This window comes from Dama dama, chromosome 17 (assembly GCF_033118175.1).
Source record: "Dama dama isolate Ldn47 chromosome 17, ASM3311817v1, whole genome shotgun sequence".
In the NCBI taxonomy this organism is placed as follows: Eukaryota; Metazoa; Chordata; class Mammalia; order Artiodactyla; family Cervidae; genus Dama; species Dama dama.
Window position 1 is genome coordinate 13,083,846 of NC_083697.1, and position 22,408 is coordinate 13,106,253.

Genomic DNA, 22,408 nt, shown 5'->3' on the forward strand with positions numbered 1-22,408 from the left:
AAGATACTCTCATCCATTCCACTGATTTCAACAAAGACCCACCTATACTGGCTCAGGCCAGTTAAAATGGACTCTGTAAGGTAAGGGAGTCAGAGAAGGCGAAGTTGGGAGAAAGCATGAGACCAGCACTTGACAGGAACAGATCACCTTTAATGAGGCGAGAAGGGGCAGCAGTCAGAGGAGTGAGCTGCTGCACCACCCCAAGAAAAGAGTGAGCATCTACAGGCCTGTATGTGGAAAGCTACTGTCCTAAGGGGGCCTGTTCGCCAAGGTTGTTCAGAGCAGTTCTCTCTCACACAGCTGGGGCAAGGAATTTCGGAGACCGGCCAGAGGCTGGGACCAGCTGGGAGCTGGGCATAGTCAACCTAATGTCCATGTTTTTCTTCGGGTGACAGAGTTCTTTATTTTGCATAGAATGGTGGGGAGGACCTGGAGGGGAGTTTTAACTCCAGGCTATTTTGAGCTGTGTAACTTTCCTTCAGACTCTGTGTGTAAGAATCTCTGAGGGTCCACTTCATCCTCATATGGTCTCCTGGTCTCCTCCCTTGAAGTCGACACTCGTCTCAAGTCTCCTTCAGCTGAGTCTACTCCGCCTTATGACTCAAAATGTCTCACACGGATTTGATTTGTAACTCAAGTGTTTAAGCATAAAGTACTCATCCTCTGGCAGAAAATGAATCATTTGAGCCTGACAGAATGTGTCAAAAGAAAGTCACAGAGTTTGGACTGTGCTTTATCAAATTAGTGTATTGAACTGTAAGCATTAACACTTGTTCACTGTCCACTATCTCTCCAAGCACTACACTAGATGCAGGGAATTTTATGGTAGATATGAAGAAATATGTCATCCAAGTTATGTGCTAGCACTACCCCAGACCTGTGTCTTTCACAGAAAATTTAGGGGGCAGCTATGATTATCATCACCCCCACTTCATAAATGAAAAACAAAAGAGTCTCACCCAAGTATGTGCTATGCCTAAAGTCTCACAGTGGATAAGGAGCAGAACAGATTCCATATTCCTTGAAAATCCTGGCTCCAATATCTGTTATCTCTCTACTCTGCAGACAGCAGAGGATATTAAAATACAGAAAAAGGAACTAGAAAGGCTGATGAGAAAGAAATGTGATCGGAGAAGGAGGAGAGGCATATTGAGCCTGATTTTGAGGGGAGGGAATACAGGAAATAGGAATGAATGGGGTGGACAGTCCCTGAAAGGGGAATACACAAATGGAGCATGAATATGGCAAAAAGATTTCCACACTCAGGGAAGAGCATCTATTACAGGGAATGATGAGAAAGGAGCGGTGAAGGAGGAGAGGGTGAATCTACAAAGGCCGCAAAGCAGAGACGTTTAACACGGTAAATTCACTAAAACGGAGAGTCTGATTACACAAGTGTTTAAAATGTTTCAGGGTATGAATGCCAAATCGATTGTTGGGTAGAAAATATATTTAGAGGCACTGAAGAAAAATTTTCAAATTGACTTCGGTCCAGTTCTAGCACTGTACCCTCATACACCACAGCTCTGTCAAAAGAGGACCAAGCTTGTGCTCTGGGCTTGTAGATATGAAACGTCCCATACTTTTCTTTTCTTTCCTTCCCTATAGGATATGCTTTCCTTTATCAACCAAAACGGGCCGTTCACAGAAGGCATCTTCAGAAAATCAGGCAATATACAAGCACGCAGGGCACTAAAGGAGAAACTAAACTCTGGGGACAAAGTGAACTTGGATGATGAATCCATTCTTGTGGTAGCATCCACCTTAAAGGTAAGGAAAGTTTGAGCCTTATCCACACACAGAGCAAATCTGAAGCTGTATGACTGGTCCTTCATTATGACTGCCCAAGAAACATAAGAGGCGTAAGAGAGGAAGGATTTGAAAAAGTGAAAAACACTTCACAAAGCCAAAATTGAAGGAAGGTACCCCAAATACGATAAGCCCCATATATTAGATATTTTCCTTTTCCATTGCACATCTTGACTCCTGAACACTCCATGCAAAAGAATAATAATAAATTTCAAAATACACACTTACACATAGAGTGTTTACCAAAACAAGCTTCCTGCTTTTGATGACTTCCTCATCATCTTTTAACGAAGGCAGCATTTCCAAAATAAAATTTACATTAAGCTTTTGGAAATAGTTAACAGAAGTAACTTCCCAAGGGGCTCAGACAGTAAAGAATCCGCCTGCAATGTGGGAGACCTGGGTTCGATTCCTGGGTTGGAAGGATCCCTGGAAAAGGGACTGACATACCGACTCCAGTAGTCTTGCCTGGAGAATCCCATGGACGGAGGAGTCCGGCAGGCTATATAGTCCATGGGGTGGCACAGAGTCAGACACGGCTGAAGCAACTCAGCATGGATGCAAGACAGATGGTTACTTACTGTGGTAAACTCGTGTCTCTCTCTCTGTGTGTGTGTGTGTGTGTGTGTGTGTGTGTGTGTGTGTTAGTCGCCTAGTCGCGTCCGACTCTCTGTGATCCCATGGACTGTAGCCCACCAGGCCCCTTGGTCCATGGGATTCTCCAGGCAAGAATACTAGAGTGGGCTGCCATGCCCTTCTCCAGGAGATCTTCCTGATTCAGGGATCGAACCTGCATCCCTTGCATCTCCTGCATTGGCAGGCAGGTTCTTTATCACTAGCACCACCTGGGAAGCCCATTTGTCTTACAGTGAATCGAAAAACGCTTAGTGAGGCCACCAAGTTCTCTGATCACTTCACCATCCTTCCTTTCCCTGTCTGTCAATGCCTTTTACTTTAAAATTAGTGTAGGGATGACTCCACCATTTGTTCCTCCTTTTATCTCCCTTACCATCTTCAACACCCTTTGTTAATATTTGTATGTTTAACCCACCACCCAAGCTTACAGTTACATGGTAACCAGTTTTTATTACATGCCTCATCTTATAAATCTTATTTTTAAACTGAGTGCAACAGTCAAAATCATTTTGGAATTTTGAAAATTCAATAGATTCATACAAAAAAAATAGACTGAGTTTGAAATGATACAGCTAAATCACAAGTGTACAGTTAAATTTCTACCAGGGTAATAATACAACAGGAAAAAAATTTAATCAATTCATCTTGATACTTGTTAGCAGCTATGAACAAAGATATATTGATGTAGTAATAACTACAGACAGGTTATTAAAATTACCTTAGAAACTAAACATATGGTCTTTCCTTGTCCCCTATTAATGTTCGATTGTATGATAACAGCAACACTGCAGATACGACTTGGAGCTGACCCCTACTACACGTGCACCATAATAACACACACTAGGTGTGCAAACAGCAAGTAGAGTGCTACCCTCTGTAAGGTGCACCCTGGGGACTGATTTGAGTTCTGAGCAAGATTTACTAGGCTCTTGCCTATTTCCATGCTCTAAGCACAGACTAGTAAGAGGGTGGCTACTTATGGGTACAGGTCTTACACAATCCCAAAGTGTTCTTTTCCTAAAGTTGATTGATCTTGGTGGGGAATCAGACTTTGCAACCTCAGTCTTGAAAATACCATATGTCAAAGCAACCACAGAGTTGGTCTAAATCAGAAATGAATATATAGACAGAACCACATTGAGTTTTCCACTAAACTGTCTATAAACAGAGATCCAATAGCAAATACCCACAGCATATTCTGCATGAGTCATGTCCTGGCCTAACCATACTCAGTCTCACCAATCGATTCTACAGCACAGGGTCCAGGAGAGAGAAGAGACACACTCTCCAAGTGCATGTAGTTTGGTACACAAGGCAAAGCCCTGCTGCACACTCCCATACGCCCAGAAGCCAACGTGAATTTGAGCAAGACCCAGGTGTTCGTGATGGACAGGAAAGCCTGGTGTGCTGCAGTCCTTGGGGTCTCAAAGAGTAGGACACGACTGAACGACTGAACGGAAATGGAGTGCTTCCTCCTTCCAAATGTACTGTGGGCACTCCATAAAAACCATAGTGAAAACCTAATGACCATGATTGGGTACTGTATACCAATTACAAGGAAAAGTATGAGAGGACTGTGACTTTGTACATTATCTTTGTACTCTGTCCTCAGTACTCAAAAGAGTGCCTGGCACAAACAGCAGCTCAATAAGTACTGAAACAAGTGAACACTGACTGGATTATAATCACGACAGTTGCCCAGAAACACTGCCTGAACAAGATACTATTAAGAGAAGTCAGGCTCTATATTAAGACCAGTGGAAGCAAGTTGTGCCTTTGAAACTGGCAAGGCAATACAATCATTTCCCCTCAGTCTTGCACAACAGTTTACAACTTCATCTATTTTAATAGGCCCCATTCTATGATACTAAGACTTGTTCATCAGTGATGAACTTTCCAGGCCTCCACTTAGGAAGCTTACATTTGCATTTTCTATCCCACAGGTGTGAAGTTGCAATGTATCTAAATTCTCACTTTCCTCTTTGGGGAGGATATATTCCATTCAAAGAGTTGTAAGGGTAACATGTTGTTTGCCCTTTTGGGCTTTTGTGTTATTTCTAACACCTGCTGCTTAAAAGTCTGTAGGACTGAACTTTCATATGGTTTAAAAAAAAAAAAAAAAAAAGATTGAAGCTATTATGAGACTAGCTTTTCCCCAAAGAGCACATATACCTCAAGTCTTCTCTTAATATGTGTATAAGAGCATGTAGGGGTGTACTTTTGTTTGTTTTATTTCAGAACTTCTCTTTCTTGAATTCAGAGCAAGCACTGTGTCTTAAGTAAACAAACAAAATGGGTATGTGCATTTCTTTTCAAGAAACTAATAGGATTTAGGATGAGTTATCACCAGACCTTGCCAGTTTGTACTACTGTGCTAACATGAACACAAAGAGTAAGTTCCAGGTGATAGAAGGAGCTTTAGCTTCATTCTCACTACAGCCCAAACTCTACTTTTATGTGTCTAATTTTAGTTGGGGAAAATCCAACCAGTTCTTCTGGATGTGCAAGGCTGTGGAGAATCACAGCCAAGCTCTGTGTGAATCAGTCTGCGTGGCTATGAAGGAACCACGGACTGAACTGAATTTGTCAACTAAATATTTTCTTTGCAACTTCTCCATTGAATTTATCATAAGACTAATATATATTTTTTGATCTATCTAAGGATTTTCTTCAAAATATTCCAGGAGGCATATTTTCAGCCACTCTCTATGATAAATGGCTTGATGTTATTGATCAAGGGAATGAGGAGGAGAAAATAACTGCGACCCAGAGGTAATGATGCAATTTTCTCAACTCTGAGAAAATACAACCAACATACTCTTAGGAAAATATCAGCTTATAGTTTACAGCTGTGTCCATTAAAATAATGACCAGTATCAAAAGGTTTCACTTGATCATACCCATGGAAGCCAGTTTGAAAAGAGATGCACGCCTTATTGGTGACATTGTAATTGGTGTTTTTCTGCTAATCTTATTAATATGGAATGCTTGACCATTTTACACCTTCTGAATACACGAGATCGTTGGAGATGAAATCCATTGGTCTAAAAAGAGATGATAAAGAACCAATCTGCCAGCGGTATGATCTTAAATACAAACACATAACTAACCAGAGCAGTTCTTACCTGGCTCAGGAATTAAACTCGGTGAAACCTTTTTGTGTGCATTCATGCCTGGAACTGTGAGAATGGACTGTGGACATGGTATAAAAAGAAGTACTCTGTTCTCTGTATTTCCACTTACTGAGCAAAATGACTCGCTTTATTGATAAGTGCCTTTTTCTGTCATTAGGCTTCTAGACCAGCTGCCAAGAGCCAATGTAGTTTTTTTGCGATACCTTTTTGGAGTGTTACACAACATTGAGCAACATTCCTCATCCAATCAGATGACAGCTTATACTTTATCAGTGTGTATGACCGCAAGCATTCTTGGTCTGCTTAATTCTGGCAGCACTGCATTAGAAAACTTCACCAAGAAGGTAATGAGAGCTCTCATTTTTATGCCTTGCAGGGCAGAGTCCCCATTTTGAACCTGAAGTCTGTGGTATTAACTCTGGTGAACCAGTTGTTTAAAGTGCACATTTTAATTACACTGCCTTGGACTGGCAGAGGCCTGCTCTGGTTGGGCATGGGAAGGTGTGTTGCAACTGAGAACAGTCGAGTCACTTCTCCTTTGCCATCCAAGAGATTAAACAATAGACAGATAAGACTAGGACGGTGTGATAGAGAAGAACCTGGCTTTGGAGTCTGAGAACCAAGATTCAACTCTCAGCCTAATCACTGAGGGGAGTACAAACCTCCAAACTATGATTTCACCATTACACAATGATGACAACACCCAATACATCTGGTCAGTCTCGGCACATCTCAGGCGGCCTGGGCAATATGAGCACCAAAGGTTCCACACATACCGGCCTCACTCTGCCAGTTCTGGCTCACTCAGGAAAATACTTGGCTTCTATTGTGTCTCTGCTAGAGGATGAGGAGGCTAGTAAAATATTTCAGAACATCCTGACAGAGCCACAACATGCCTAAGAAGATCACAGCTCTTTTCCAAGCTCCCCTGGACAGCAAGTGTGAGGCAAGGCAATGCAGTTAGACAGACAGACTTGTTTTCTCTCCAGATGCTTTCTTCCGTCACAAACCCTAACACGCCACACAGAAACCTCTGCTACCCAAGTTTCAGATAGTTCTTCACTGAAGTGAATTTCAAAATTTGTGTTGCATTTGATGCTTTATCAAGTTTAATGAGATGCTATATATAAATTCTATCTCAAGAAAACTAGAAAAAAGCTCAATAAAAATAAATAAAACTTAATAAGAAAATATACATTTTTGTCCCAAACATCCTATGTAGGCTACTTAAAAATCATCCTAGTTTTAAGCATGTAGCAATCATTACAAAATTTTAGCTATCAGACTAGGCCACATATTATAATTTTAGTCCACCGACTAAAAGAATTTTAAAATTTGTGCCCAAAGTACTCTTGAAAGGATTAGTTATTTCTTAGAAAAAGCTGATGCATATATAATATATATATATATTTTAAATCAAGTGAATTTTTCTGACTTCTTTTGCATTTTTTGTGAGAGCCAAGATTCATGTATGAAATGTGATTTACTATTAGGCCATATGTACAGTAATACCCCATTTTTTGCCCCTCTGTGTTACAGATTTCTTTCATACAATTTCTCATTGAAAACTGTCTCAAGATATTTGGAGAAGATATCACGTCTCTCTTTGGACCGAAGTCAGTGAGTTGTGATAACACTGATAGCACTGACATCACTGATAACAGTGAGAAGGTTGCAGGTACGTGAATAATGTAACTGGCTTTGATGCAAAAGACAGCAAGGCTGCCAGGGTCAATGGGAGATCTTGGAGTCCAAAGCACATTCTAAGGGCAGTAATTTCCATCCGCTCCAAGACATGGGAAGTTCCCCACTTGTGAGATCAAAGAAAGGATAAGACTGTTCTGATTTCAAGAAGCTACTAATACAGCTTTAGAAGACATCATGGTTCAGTTCAGTTCATTTGCTCAGTCGAGTCTGACTCTTTATGATCCCAAGGACTGCACTGACCCCAACTACTTGGGGTCAAGGGCTGCAGCGTGCCAGGCCTCCCTGTCCATCACCAACTCCCGGAGCTTACTTAAACTCATGTCCATCGAATCAGTGATGCCATCCAACCATCTCACCCTCTCTGGTCCCCTTCTCCTCCTGCCTTCAATCTTTCCCAGCATCAGGGATTTTTCCAATGAGTTAGTTCTTTGCATCAGGTGGCCAAAGTATTGGAGTTTCGGCTTCAGCATCAGTCCTTCCAATGAACACCCAGGACTGATCTCCTTAAGGATGGACCGGTTGGATCTCCTTGCAGTCCAAGGGACTCTCAAGAGGCTTCTCCAACACCACAGTCGAAAAGCATCAATTTTTCAGCACTCAGCTTTCTTCACAGTACAACTCTCACATCCATACATGACCACTGGAAAACCATAGCCTTGACCAGACGGACCTTTGTTGGCAAGGTAATGTCTCTGCTTTTTAATGTGCTATCTAGGTTGGTCATAACTTTCCTTCCAAGGAGTAAGCGTCTTTTAATTTCATGGCTGCAGTCACCATCCGCAGTGATTTTGGAGCCCCAAAAAATAAAGTCTGACACTGTTTCCACTGTCTCCCCACCTATTTCCCATGAGGTGATGGGACCAGATGCCATGATCTTAGTTTTCTGAATGTTGAGCTTTAAGCCAACTTTTTCACTCTCCTCTTTCACTTTCATCAAGAGGCTTTTTAGTTCCTCTTCACGCTCTGCCATAAGGGTGGTGTCATCTGCATATCTGAGGTTATTGATATTTCTCCTGGCAATCTTGATTCCAGCTTGTGCTTCTTCCAGCCCAGCGTTTCTCATGATGTACTCTGCATATAAGTTAAATAAGCAGGGTGACAATGTACAGCCTTGACGAACTCCTTTTGCTATTTGGAACCAGTCTGTTGTTCCGTGTCTAGTTCTAACTGTTGCTTCCTGACCTGCATACAGGTTTCTCAAGAGGCAGGTCAGGTGGTCTGGTATTCCCATCTCCGTCAGAATTTTCCAAAGTTTATTCGAGCGTGATCCACACAGTCGAAGGCTTTGGCATAGTCAATAAAGCAGAAATAGATGTTTTTCTGGAACTCTCTTGCTTTTTCGATGATCCAGTGGATACTGGCAATTTGATCTCTGGTTCCTCTGCCTTTTCAAAACCAGCTTGGATATCTGGAAGTTCTCAGCTCACATATTGCTGAAGCCTGGCTTGGAGCATTTTGAGCATTACTTTACTAGCATGTGAGATGAGTGCAATTGTGCGGTAGTTTGAGCATTCTTTGGGATTGCCTTTCTTAGGGATTGGAATGAAAACTGACCTTTTCCAGTCCTGTGGCCCCTGCTGAGTTTTCCAAATTTGTTGACATATTGAGTGCAGCACTTTCACAGCATCATCTTTCAGGATTTGAAATAGCTCAACTGGAATTCCATCACATCCACTAGCTCGGTTCGAAGTGATGCTTTCTAAGGCCCACTTGACTTCACATTCCAGGATGTCTGGCTCTACGTGAGTGATCACACCATTGTGATTATCTGGGTCATGAAGATCTTCTTTGTACAGTTCTTCTGTGTATTCTTGCCACCTCTTCTTAATATCTTCTGCTTCTGTTAGGTCCATACCATTTCTGTCCTTTCTTGAACCCATCTTTGCATGTAATGTTCCCCTGGTATCTCTAATTTTCTTGAAGAGATCTCTAGTCTTTCCCATTCTGTTGTTTTCCTCTATTTCTTTGCATTGATCGCTGAGGAAGGCTTTCTTCTCTCTCCTGGCTATTCTTTGGAACTCTGCATTCAAATGGGAATATCTTTCCTTTTCTCCTTTGCTTTTCGCTTCTCTTTGTTTCAGAGCTATTTGTCAGGCCTCCTCAGACAACCATTTTGCCTTTTTGCATTTCTTTTCCATGGGGATGCTCTTGATCCCTGTCTCCTGTACAATGTCACGAACCTCTGTTCATAGTTCATCAGGCTCTCTGTCTATCAGATTTAGTCCCTTAAATCTATTTCTCACTTCCACTCTATAGTCATCAGGGATTTGATTTAGGTCATACCTGAATGGTCTAGTGGTCTTCCCTGCTTTCTTCAGTTTAAGTCTGCATTTGGCAATAAGGAGTTCATGATCTGAGGCACAGTCAGCTCCTGGTCTTGTTTTTGCTGACTGTATAGAGCTTCTCCATCTTTGGCTGCAAAGAATATAATCAATCTGATTTCGGTGTTGACCATCTGGTGATGTCCATGTGTATGTGGTGATGTCTGGCAATGTCTTAGGTTAGGGCTTTTCTCGGGACAGTTCTCTTTCTCTCTCTCTGGCTATCCCACAGTCCGGGTTCCTATCTCACATTAGTTCCCTCAGATTGCCCTCGGGGCATTCAGGCCCGGTCCTTACTCTAAGCAATGCAGCCCATGCCTCCCGGTTCAGCCCCCACTTCCTGGTGGTGGATGCCAGCGCCTGGGCTACTTTTCTGCTGGGAGTTGCCGTTGGGCACATAATCTGTGGGTTTTCTTTATTTATATATTTAATTTTCCTGCCGGTTATGTTGTCCTCTGAGATTCCAAAACTCCCCACAGACCCGCTATGAGAGTGTTTCCTGGTGTTTGGAAACTTCTCCTCTTTTAAGACTCCCTTCCCAGGACAGATCTCTGTCCCTGCCTCTTTTGTCTCCCTTTTTATCTTTTATATTTTGTCCTACCTCCTCTCAAAAACAATGGGCTGCCTTTCTGGGTGCCTGATGTCCTCTGCCAGCATTCAGAAGTTGTTTCGTGGAATTTGCTCAGCGTTCAAATGGTCTTCGGATGAATTTGTGAGGGAGAAAGTGGTCTCCCCGGCCTATTCCTCTGCAATCGTAGGACCACCCCTGAGACTTGAACTCTCGAGTCTATCTCCACAGCAAGCTCACTTTCCATTCTGCTTCAGAGCCAGGCTGCGAATGGAACTGGACTAAATATTTATGTGTTTGTTTTTTTTGTTTAAATCTTTCCTCTTATTATCCCTGCTACCCTGCTACATTTCCAATATTGTCCCATTGATATTTCTGTCTCTGAATAAAATGTCTCACTAATTTAAGAAGTATTGGGGCCAGAAGAGAATTTCTACTTAAAGTATTTTTATTCTCATAATTGTTATTCTATACCCACAAAGTTTCAACATTTCACTTTTTAACATTCAAACCCTAATTTGAACATGAGGAAACACTAACCTAAATCTTGTCAGGATTGTTTAAGAAAGATGAGGTTATAAAGTTAACCTGTTTAACAGTCCCTGGCAACCCACTCCAGTATTATTATCTGGGAAATCCCATAGACAGGAGCCTGATAGACTACAGTCCACAGCGTTGCAAGAGTTGGACACGACTGAACAACTGAGCACCATACTTTTCGTGGCTACAGTATGTACGTTTATTGGTCACAGAGCCAACAAGAACTCTAACACCAACCAATGAGGATTACGAAAGGGCCATCTTGGCCTGAAAATAAAAGTATAGGGCTTAATGTCTATTTTGCTTTCCATCTATGCTCACAGGGTAGCTGGACGTATAGCTTTGTAGCAACTGATGGAGCGTTCTTCCTGAGCATTCTTATTAAAGCTGAACAATGAATGAATACATTTGGAATCCATGAATACCTTTGGGTGGTTTTAGAAATAAAATAATCAGGTTAAGAGCAGGGAAACCAGGGTGCATAAAGCAACTCAACCCATATAAACATGTATCCTTTTAACATTTGTACATATTAATTAGGAGAATTTCTTCCTGAATTTAGGAGTGCATTTGCTTTCTTCATCATCTCCTTTAAAAATGATGGCGGTATGATGTCAAGGCAGGAAGAGCCTAAGGCAAAGTGATGACATTCCTTCAGGAATGCACACCTTCTGGAGGCTGCAAAATCAAATGGAGAATGGGGGTGGGGTCTGCTTGTGGGGGAGCTGACTGATGTCTAGGCTGCCTTAGGCCCTTTGAAGGAGGGAAATTACCTTTATTAAGGCTGCTATGTGACATGTCTTGCACGGAGTAGTACATTATGTTATGTAGTCCAGCGAGGTGTAAGTGTTGCAGGAAGGGGGACCCCTTCCAGGGCCCGAAACTGGGCTCTTGTCTAACACTCGGAAATGAATTGTCCGAGGAGACACATGCTGACAAAGCAAAAGATTTTATTGGGAAAGGGCATCCAGGTGGAGAGCAGTAGGTAAGGGAACCCAGGAGAACTGCTCTGCCACGTGGCTCGCAGTCTTGAGTTTTATGGTTTTGGGATTAGTTTCCGGGTGGTCTTTGGCCAATCATTCTTATTCAGAGTCTTTCTTGGTGGCGCACGCATCGCTCAGCCAAGATGGATGCTAGCAAGAGGGATTCTGGGAGGTGGACGGACAGGTAGTGTCTCCTCTCGATCTTTCCCGAACTCTTCTGGCTGGTGGTGGCCTATTAGTTCCGTATTCCTTATCAGGATCTCCTGCCATAAAACAACTCATGCAAATGGTTACTGTGGTGCCTGGCCAGGGTGGGCGGTTTCAATCAGTGTGCTTCCCTAACAACTCCCCCCTGAGAGACTTCATACTCAAGATGCTTCTTGGGAATCGGGGCGGAGGTCTCTTTCTTCTGTAACTTCTTCCTGCTGTGCCTGGGCGTAGGCCTGCCTAGCAGAGCAGAAGTCTCTCTCTACCTGACCTAAGTTGGGGTGTTTTATATCTGAAACCAGCTTTTACTCTTGTAATAACAGCAACTTAGTTTGAAACTGTCAGCTCCTCTCAGAGGTAAAATAGACAGGGGCCAAACAGGAGACGTAACAGGATGGTCATCACTGGTCCCCAGAAACAGGAGGCACTGCTGGGATGATTGGCTGGTGGTCAAGCAACAGAGCTGTGTTCTAAGAATCTTATGTTTAGTCTGAAGTTACCATCTTCCACCTGGGTGGGGGCTCTAGTTCTGTAGAAGAACTCAAAAGACATTGTTATGCATTTTTTTTTTTTTTTTTTTGAGTAGGAACCAGGACCCGTCTCAAGGCTGTACCACCATTTGATTGTTTCCCCTCTGTTTCTGTATTTTTTTCCTTCTCTGATTGGCAATTGTTTGAATCTACCCTTTGGAACTCAGGGAAGGTCAAGCAGGCTGAATAAAGCCTATATTTTACAGTACAGCAGATCTGTAGTCCACATTTGCCACCCCACAGAGTCCTGTTCAGTTTTATTTAGGGAACAGGGCAACTATGACTGTGATAACTTTTTGTCAAAATGGGGCATAGGACCGCCTCAGCTTGGAGAAGAGACACTGAATTGGTAGTATTCCTGAGTTCCAAGTCTTAGATCTGAGCCTTGTATGATTAAAATCTCAATCCCTTGGTCTGCCATTTTGTTGTAACATACCCAGTTAGTAGTAGCTTGAGAAGGGATAACTGGAGTTTTGATAGACAAAGTAAATCTCTTTCTTTTAGAAGAATAGGCCTGAAATCCAGTCTGGACCTGGCACTTCAGGGAGACTTATAGCCAGGTGGCCAGTTGCCTAGTTTTATAAAAAGTAAGGTAGAAGTTACTAGCTTCCAGCAGACATTGTTTTGAGAATGGTGGCATCTAAGCCTGACAGGACTCAGAAAACTCAAATGTTTAGCAATACAATGTCTAATCTGAAATTACACCCATAGTAACACCTGGTTATTTCCCAGGATGTCTGAACCATAGCTGAGTACTCTATTTTGACTTTTAATTGTAAAATTTTTTCTTTAATAGCCAAAGTAGATGGCACCATTAATGATGTCAGTGTTTCTCTAGGTATGAGAAGATGCAAGAATTGGGACTCATAAAATCTCTTGAAAAGATCTAACTATCTGAAGGCCTGTTCTGCCAGTTTTTTCCAGAGCACGGAACACCTCATTCTTGATCTTCACCCTGAACTCCTTTCAGGGCCGTTGGAATTCAGCAGTTGCAGTGGCCATGATATAATCGCTGTAGATGTAGATGGCAAGTGTCAATCTTCAGTTAGCAAAGCCCCTTTTTGCTCACAAACTTGACAACGACTTTGAGGGAGGCATTTCATGACCATTTTATCCCATGGTGCTGAGAATGTCCATTCTCAGGTTTGGCAAAGATTTTGTCGACCGGCCTCTCAATGTGCTGTTACTGGATTAGGCCATAAAACAGTATCTCAAATTCTCTGGACCACCTGTCTTACTAGCCTCTTGGTCCAGGAAAACATTCCCTCTTGTTGCTTTTTCTCATATCTAGAGTTACACTGTCATCATCATTGATTTCATAAGGAACTATATATTATTCTATCAGAGGCCTCAGTCACACATTTGGCACTGTAAGAAATAGCAATTCTGTAAAACAGGTGAAATACAAAGAACGTAGCCAGCAGTATTAGTAAAGTCACAAGTAAGACCTAAGAGCTTCTATTAAATGTAGCCCAGTATATCCCAGGTCATCTGACTTATTCTACTCTGTACAAATCTTTATCTTTCAGGGAAATTATTCATTGGCACCACCATCTATAAGGCACATAGCCCAGTTTTCTAGTGTTACTAGACTGATTATCCTTAGTATGATTTAATTGTTTTTAACACAGAGGAGACTTTAAACTTAAATTACCATAGCTTAGTGTTATCTATATAAATCTATCTCATAATTGTGGGAGATTTCTTTTTCTTTTGCTAAAACCTTTTTTGTTGCTCTGATTGAGCTTGAGGAATAGGAAAAGGCTCAAATTTATGGCCGGAGTCAGAGTAGGCATTATTAATTGGCCCAGTGAGGGGATCCCGTCTGGTAGTATCATAGTAACCTGAATATGACTATAATTTTTCCAAGTAAATTTCCCCAGGGCCAACCAGTTAGAGTCTTGTAGTAGAGAAATTTACCAAGGTAACCCAGAGCTAGACACAGATAATTGGCCACAAACCCAACAATTGGATTGATTTTTAAAACTAGCATAGTATCAGGCCTATGATAGAAAAGCATTTGATTTATATACAAAGGTCTAAGAAGTCAAGAGAACAATATAAACGATCATATGAATCAGGTCCAGTATCTTGGACAAGCTGGCTACCTCTGATGTCGTTGTCTTCTCATCCTGGTGTACTGTAGTTTTTCTTGTTTGAGCATCATTTTAAGGTGAGATCAGGTCAGCTGTCTTCTCTATAGACCAATCCAGTGTAGGGGCCTTTGGAAGTGGGAATTAATCTAAGAGTTAATTTCCCTTCAGTTTCATTGTGCATGAGCTAATTAAGAGTACCTGACAAAAAGTCTTTCCATCCAGGTTGGAGAGAGTTTCTTAAATTACGTCTTTTTTCAGTCCTGGTTGCAGGTCATGAGGCATCTGATCTTCGTCCAAAGATAGATTACTGAGACAAGCTTCAGAAACAAACTTTCACATTAATATCACATAACAGAATTGATCATAGACTTTTTATTTTGCTGAAACACTTATAGGATCTCAGACTGAACTTTTAATATAAAACAGGACTGGGAAACTCACACCAAAGGCTTATCACAGATTTTGCCTAACAAATCTAGGTGAACTCTTTTCTTTTAAGGTCTCAAAAATTCCTTGAGATTTTTGTACCTGTTAGTGAGGTAACCTTTTTAGCTCATTTGATAAACTTACTGGAAACTTACGAGTTTTAGATTTCTGGAGGAGTCAGACAGAGAGAAAATATAATTGTTTTGTTTATAACATGTAATTTTACCAAATTATTTTTATAATTAGTTTAAGAGGAAGGTTTTTTCCATTCCCGGAAAACACACAATTTAAACCTGTAATTTCTCAGATAGAAACCATAAAAGTTATAAGCATATTCGCTGGTTCATTCAGTCCTTTGTTAACTTTTGTGAAGTCATCAGGTTTTTCATCAGAATACCAAGACATATCAAAATGTTAAGAACTCTATATACTTTCTAGGATATCTGTATTAGTAATTATTCATACATTATAACATGAGCGGATTTATTACTCATTTGATAACCTTTTTCATGTAATTTAACCAACCAAATAAACAGTTTAATATCTCTCTTTGGGATGTTTCAGGGGCCCTCTGAAACATCCCAAAGTTAGCTAGATGTCAAAGAAACTTCAAAAGAATTCAATTCAGGAAGTTTTATCGAAAAGATCAATTAAAAGCTTTAGAACATTTGGTCAGATTCAGTCAATGTTGATGGGTGTATCATTTAGCTTGTTGATATGTCACAATGGGTGCAAATACCAAGGCTCAAGGTCTAGTGAAAGTCAGCTCCGCCATCTTGGACCTAATTAGCTCTAACCAGTTTTCTTATGACCGTGTCATTTTTAACAAAATCTATTTATTTAACTAATTGTAATCTAATTTTAGAAAATCTTGATCATGCATAACTCTTTTTAGTATTTTTTTACTCTTTTTTTTACTGAAAGCACACTTCCTGCTTTCCTTTAGCAACCAAGAGCTAACTTTTATATTAGCATTTTATAGATTGGTGAGCATAAATACCAGTGATAATTTCTAAAACCCTTGCTTTTTTAAAACATTTTAGGATGGCATCAAACATTATTTATTTATAGTCCCAAATCTCTTTAGTTTTTCTGTAAAAAGAAATCAGTGTTTAGTAGTAAGTGTTTCAAAATCTTATTTCATTTGGAAATGACCTAATTATTTAATAGACTTTCAATACTTAGTTTAGCACAACCCTTAGAAATTCAAGTTACGCCAATCTGGGGAGACTATTGTAGACAGATATTTTTAAAGAATAATTATTCTTAATAGAGTTTATATATAAACTCATACCTCATTTACATATTTTAGACGTTTTTTCACTCGAGGTAATTTCTTTGTTGACAAACTTGTAATAGGTATAATATTTAACTTATATTAAACCTAGGTACAATGAAAATATTCTACTTGATGTTAATTACTCTAAGACATGTCCATATTAGATAGGTCAACAAAAAAACATTAATATCAGGTATTTAATACTGAATATTTCCCAGTTCACCTGAACCTGGAATTTATTGTTTAATTTAGAATTATTTGATTTGTAAGCACTTACCTTTTTTTAAGCCAATTAAATAGAGCTCATTTACAAATTAACCTAAAAATATTACCCAGAGACAAAAACATACCAAGACATATTTAGACAGACACACTGCAAGATCTAGCTTCATTTTCTAAGTTTAGTCATGAATTAGACATTACAATATAAAATTTACTAGTTTATAAAAAAAAGCTGAAATAAATAACATTTTTAAAGGCTTTTTTCCTTTTTTCTTTCTCAGTCTCAGGAGTTAGACATGGTCTAGATAAGTGTTCCTGAGAGCCCTGGTCTCAAGGCACAGGGAAAGAAAATCAAGCTCTAACAAAATGGTGGCAGGTCTAAATGGTAGCCAAACAAAGCAAAATGGCCATCACAAATCACAACACAGAACAGAGTTAAAACACACACATATAAACCAGGCAGTCCTCATCAGACACTCTCTTAAATACAAGAATACAGTCTCTCAGAAAACCTTTTATAGAGACACAAAACTTCAGATGTCTTCAAAGATTTCAAAAGGAGGAAAGGAAGCCAGGTTGAAAGAAGGGGGAGGAGGCGGGAAAGGGGGGCAAAAGGGGTGGTCTTACAGACGTTTCCTGCCACCTGCAGACACCCAGGCATTACGGGACTTTTCCCCGGGCTTCCAGAAAAGGGAGGACTGGAACTCGGCCCTACCAGAAACCAGACCAGAAAATTCGAGTTCTCTGCCAAGAGGACGTGATCAGTTTCCAATCCTCAGCTCAAGCTGAGGCCCTTCGACCAGATTCCTGCGTCCAGGACCGGGGGACTAGAAAAACGGGAAGGATAGGAAGGGCTGAGAGGAAAGAGAGAGGGAAGGGGAGGGAGGTCAATAAAGTCTCTTGTTCCTTACCGGTCAGGGCACTCTGGCCAGTTGTCCGCGTCAGGAGGAGACCAGGGACAAAAGGGTCCCAGTTGCGGCCGCTGGGTCTGGTCCATTGGCAGGCAAGCTGGCCCCTGAGTACCCCGAGTGGTCAGGATGTCAGTCTCAGCGAAGAAGATGTCCCTTCGTGGTCGCCATTTGTTGCAGGAAGGGGGACCCCTACCAGGGCCCGAAACTGGGCTCTTGTCTAACACTCGGAAATGAATTGTCCGAGGAGACACATGCTGACAAAGCAAGAGATTTTATTGGGAAAGGGCATCCGGGTGGAGAGCAGTAGGTAAGGGAACCCAGGAGAACTGCTCTGCCACGTGGCTCGCAGTCTTGGGTTTTATGGTGATGCGATTAGTTTCCGGGTGGTCTTTGGCCAATCATTCTAATTCAGAGTCTTTCCTGGTGGCACACGCATCGCTCAGCCAAGATGGATGCTAGCAAGAGGGATTCTGGGAAGTGGACGGACAGGTAGTGTCTCCTCTCGATCTTTCCCGAACTCTTCCGGCTGGTGGTGGCCTATTGTTCCGTATTCCTTATCAGGATCTCCTGCTATAAAACAACTCATGCAAATGGTTACTGTGGTGCCTGGCCAGGGTAGGCGGTTTCAATCAGTGTGCTTCCCCTAACATAAGTAGCATCATTTATGTTAAGTTTGAGCAAACTGAAGCTCAAAGAGCTTCAGGTAACTTATCCCATTAGGAGGCAGAATGGGAGCCTTCTGGTTCTCTCACCCGGCACCACAAGTGGCTCACCCACTTGAATGGACATGGTGATGCACTCACTATGTCTCAGAAAAGCCAAGTGGATGGGCATTTTAAAACATGTGGTTACATTCTTCTGTTTATTTTTCTACAACTTGGCTCCTCTATTGACTTCTGTAGCTGGCTATTTAAGCAGGTTATTTAAGGAAATATTGAGCAGGTTTATTGAGCAAATATCAGGAAAACATTTATAGCTGGGCACGAGAAACTTTGAACTCAATTGTTCACGGCTGATCACTCTTTCTTGGAAAAGCCCTTCATTGCATTCCTTTGACAGGGGCTGTTGGTAGTTAAAATTCATCTTTGGGTTAGCTGAGGAAGGTGTTACAGAAAAATGGCCACCTGTAATCTTACCACATAGTCTGCATTTAATGACTACTTCCCAAGGACCGTGAGGGCAGGAAGTCATCCTTGGAGCTGACTGAGGGGTGTGGCCTCCCAGAGAAGAGGTCCAGAGGCTGACTGAAACCCAGGGTCAGGCAGGATGTCTCATGAAAGGCGATTCTTTTGATGAGAGAAAATTGGGCATGACTGGGTACTCAGAAAGCCAAACAGGAAATTGAACAGAGGGAGGAAACTTACTACAAAAGTAAATGATAACCAAACGCTGCTTGATTTGAATGTTAAATATGTTTGGCTTTTAAAATGAGATCTGATACCAGAATCCACTGATAATACTAAACATTAGGAAAGCTGTATAGCTACAGGTTAAGTGCCTCATGACACAGGGCAAAGGGAATAGACAGCACTGTCTGGGGAACACTCTCACAGGGAGAATCAACCCTGAGTCTGATCCCGCCTCTAGGCTTAACTACTGGTTTGCAGAATATGGGGAAGAAGAACATGTTAACACTACAAGGATGCAATTAGTCTGTTTCAGAATGTGGGGAATTCTATATAACAAATGGTTCAGTTTCTCTCTTTGAGCCACTGCAATGAACATGCTGCTGACTCTAAGTGGTGGAAATCAGGCTAAATAAGCTAAACTACTACTAGTGAAAATCTCTCTCCTATATTCGATTCAGACAAGAAGACAGTTAGCAAGAGTTCTGTCAAAGACTGGGCCTTTTGGTATAGCTCCAGGACTCGCGAGGACAACCAACACCCACCTCTACCACCCACAAAGCCAAAACAGCTCTTTGGAGCTCCTCTTGAGGATGTATGTGATAACGACACCCTGCCCACCCCAATTCTGGTAGGTCTTATTTTGGTTTTCTGTAACGCTCCTGAGGAGGGGAGTTCTGAGAGATCAAGTGTTCTCTTCCAAATCTACCCCCAAATGAAGAAGTCTGGCTTTGTCTGATAAGTTTCATAATATTACTTCAAAGAATAAGGTCTGATTTAGGTACTGCAGAGTTAGAAGGCAAATACCAGATGAAAAGATACTCTCATCCATTCCACTGATTTCAACAAAGACCCACCTATACTGGCTCAGGCCAGTTAAAATGGACTCTGTAAGGTAAGGGAGTCAGAGAAGGCGAGGTTGGGAGAAAGCATGAGACCAGCACTTGACAGAACAGATCACCTTTAACGAGGCGAGAAGGGGCAGCAGTCAGAGGAGTGAGCTGCTGCACCACCCCAAGAAAAGAGTGAGCATCTACAGGCCTGTATGTGGAAAGCTACTGTCCTAAGGGGGCCTGTTCGCCAAGGTTGTTCAGAGCAGTTCTCTCTCACACAGCTGGGGCAAGGAATTTCGGAGACCGGCCAGAGGCTGGGACCAGCTGGGAGCTGGGCGTAACCAACCTAATGTCCATGTTTTTCTTCGGGTGACAGAGTTCTTTATTTTGCATAGAATGGTGGGGAGGACCTGGAGGGGAGTTTTAACTCCAGGCTATTTTGAGCTGTGTAACTTTCCTTCAGACTCTGTGTGTAAGAATCTCTGAGGGTCCACTTCATCCTCATATGGTCTCCTGGTCTCCTCCCTTGAAGTCGACACTCGTCTCAAGTCTCCTTCAGCTGAGTCTACTCTGCCTTATGACTCAAAATGTCTCACACGGATTTGATTTGTAACTCAAGTGTTTAAGCATAAAGTACTCATCCTCTGGCAGAAAATGAATCACTTGAGCCTGACAGAATGTGTCAAAAGAAAGTCACAGAGTTTGGACTGTGCTTTATCAAATTAGTGTATTGAACTGTAAGCATTAACATTTGTTCACTGTCCACTATCTCTCCAAGCACTACACTAGATGCAGGGAATTTTATGGTAGATATGAAGAAATTTATCATCCAAGGTATGTGCTAGCACTACCCCAGACCTGTGTCTTTCACAGAAAATTTAGGGGGCAGCTATGATTATCATCACCCCCACTTCATAAATGAAAAACCAAAGAGCCTCACCCAAGTATGTGCTATGCCTAAAGTCACACAGTGGATAAGCAGCAGAACAGATTCCACATTCCTTGAAAAACCTGGCTCCAATATCTGTTATCTCTCTACTCTGCAGACAGCAGAGGATATTAAAATACAGAAAAAGGAACTAGAAAGGCTGATGAGAAAGAAATGTGATCGGAGAAGGAGGAGAGGCATATTGAGCCTGATTTTGAGGGGAGGGAATACAGGAAATAGGAATGAATGGGGTGGACAGTCCCTGAAAGGGGAATACACAAATGGAGCATGAATATGGCAAAAAGATTTCCACACTCAGGGAAGAGCATCTATTACAGGGAATGATGAGAAAGGAGCGGTGAAGGAGGAGAGGGTGAATCTACAAAGGCCGCAAAGCAGAGACGTTTAACACGGTAAATTCACTAAAACGGAGAGTCTGATTACACAAGTGTTTAAAATGTTTCAGGGTATGAATGCCAAATCGATTGTTGGGTAGAAAATATATTTAGAGACACTGAAGAAAAATTTTCAAATTGACTTCGGTCCAGTTCTAGCACTGTACCCTCATACACCACAGCTCTGTCAAAAGAGGACCAAGCTTGTGCTCTGGGCTTGTAGATATGAAACGTCCCATACTTTTCTTTTCTTTCCTTCCCTATAGGATATGCTTTCCTTTATCAACCAAAACGGGCCGTTCACAGAAGGCATCTTCAGAAAATCAGGCAATATACAAGCACGCAGGGCACTAAAGGAGAAACTAAACTCTGGGGACAAAGTGAACTTGGATGATGAATCCATTCTTGTGGTAGCATCCACCTTAAAGGTAAGGAAAGTTTGAGCCTTATCCACACACAGAGCAAATCTGAAGCTGTATGACTGGTCCTTCATTATGACTGCCCAAGAAACATAAGAGGCGTAAGAGAGGAAGGATTTGAAAAAGTGAAAAACACTTCACAAAGCCAAAATTGAAGGAAGGTACCCCAAATACGATAAGCCCCATATATTAGATATTTTCCTTTTCCATTGCACATCTTGACTCCTGAACACTCCATGCAAAAGAATAATAATAAATTTCAAAATACACACTTACACATAGAGTGTTTACCAAAACAAGCTTCCTGCTTTTGATGACTTCCTCATCATCTTTTAACGAAGGCAGCATTTCCAAAATAAAATTTACATTAAGCTTTTGGAAATAGTTAACAGAAGTAACTTCCCAAGGGGCTCAGACAGTAAAGAATCCGCCTGCAATGTGGGAGACCTGGGTTCGATTCCTGGGTTGGAAGGATCCCTGGAAAAGGGACTGACATACCGACTCCAGTAGTCTTGCCTGGAGAATCCCATGGACGGAGGAGTCCGGCAGGCTATATAGTCCATGGGGTGGCACAGAGTCAGACACGGCTGAAGCAACTCAGCATGGATGCAAGACAGATGGTTACTTACTGTGGTAAACTCGTGTCTCTCTCTCTCTCTGTGTGTGTGTGTGTGTGTGTGTGTGTGTGTGTGTGTTAGTCGCCTAGTCGCGTCCGACTCTCTGTGATCCCATGGACTGTAGCCCACCAGGCCCCTTGGTCCATGGGATTCTCCAGGCAAGAATACTAGAGTGGGCTGCCATGCCCTTCTCCAGGAGATCTTCCTGATTCAGGGATCGAACCTGCATCCCTTGCATCTCCTGCATTGGCAGGCAGGTTCTTTATCACTAGCACCACCTGGGAAGCCCATTTGTCTTACAGTGAATCGAAAAACGCTTAGTGAGGCCACCAAGTTCTCTGATCACTTCACCATCCTTCCTTTCCCTGTCTGTCAATGCCTTTTACTTTAAAATTAGTGTAGGGATGACTCCACCATTTGTTCCTCCTTTTATCTCCCTTACCATCTTCAACACCCTTTGTTAATATTTGTATGTTTAACCCACCACCCAAGCTTACAGTT

The 22,408-nt window shown here is 41.8% G+C and overlaps 1 protein-coding gene across 1 annotated transcript in view; it reads left to right on the forward strand.

Annotated features, from left to right (window-relative positions):
- LOC133071573 (uncharacterized) overlaps positions 1-22,408 on the forward strand; it is a 63,293-nt gene that overhangs the window by 1,433 nt on the left and 39,452 nt on the right. The window contains exons 3-8 of the mRNA XM_061164080.1: positions 1,609-1,770; positions 5,108-5,217; positions 5,737-5,923; positions 7,119-7,257; positions 19,177-19,346; positions 21,138-21,299. Of these exons, the coding sequence (XP_061020063.1) occupies positions 1,609-1,770; positions 5,108-5,217; positions 5,737-5,923; positions 7,119-7,257; positions 19,177-19,346; positions 21,138-21,299 (930 nt within the window). The remainder of the gene's footprint in view (positions 1-1,608; positions 1,771-5,107; positions 5,218-5,736; positions 5,924-7,118; positions 7,258-19,176; positions 19,347-21,137; positions 21,300-22,408) is intronic.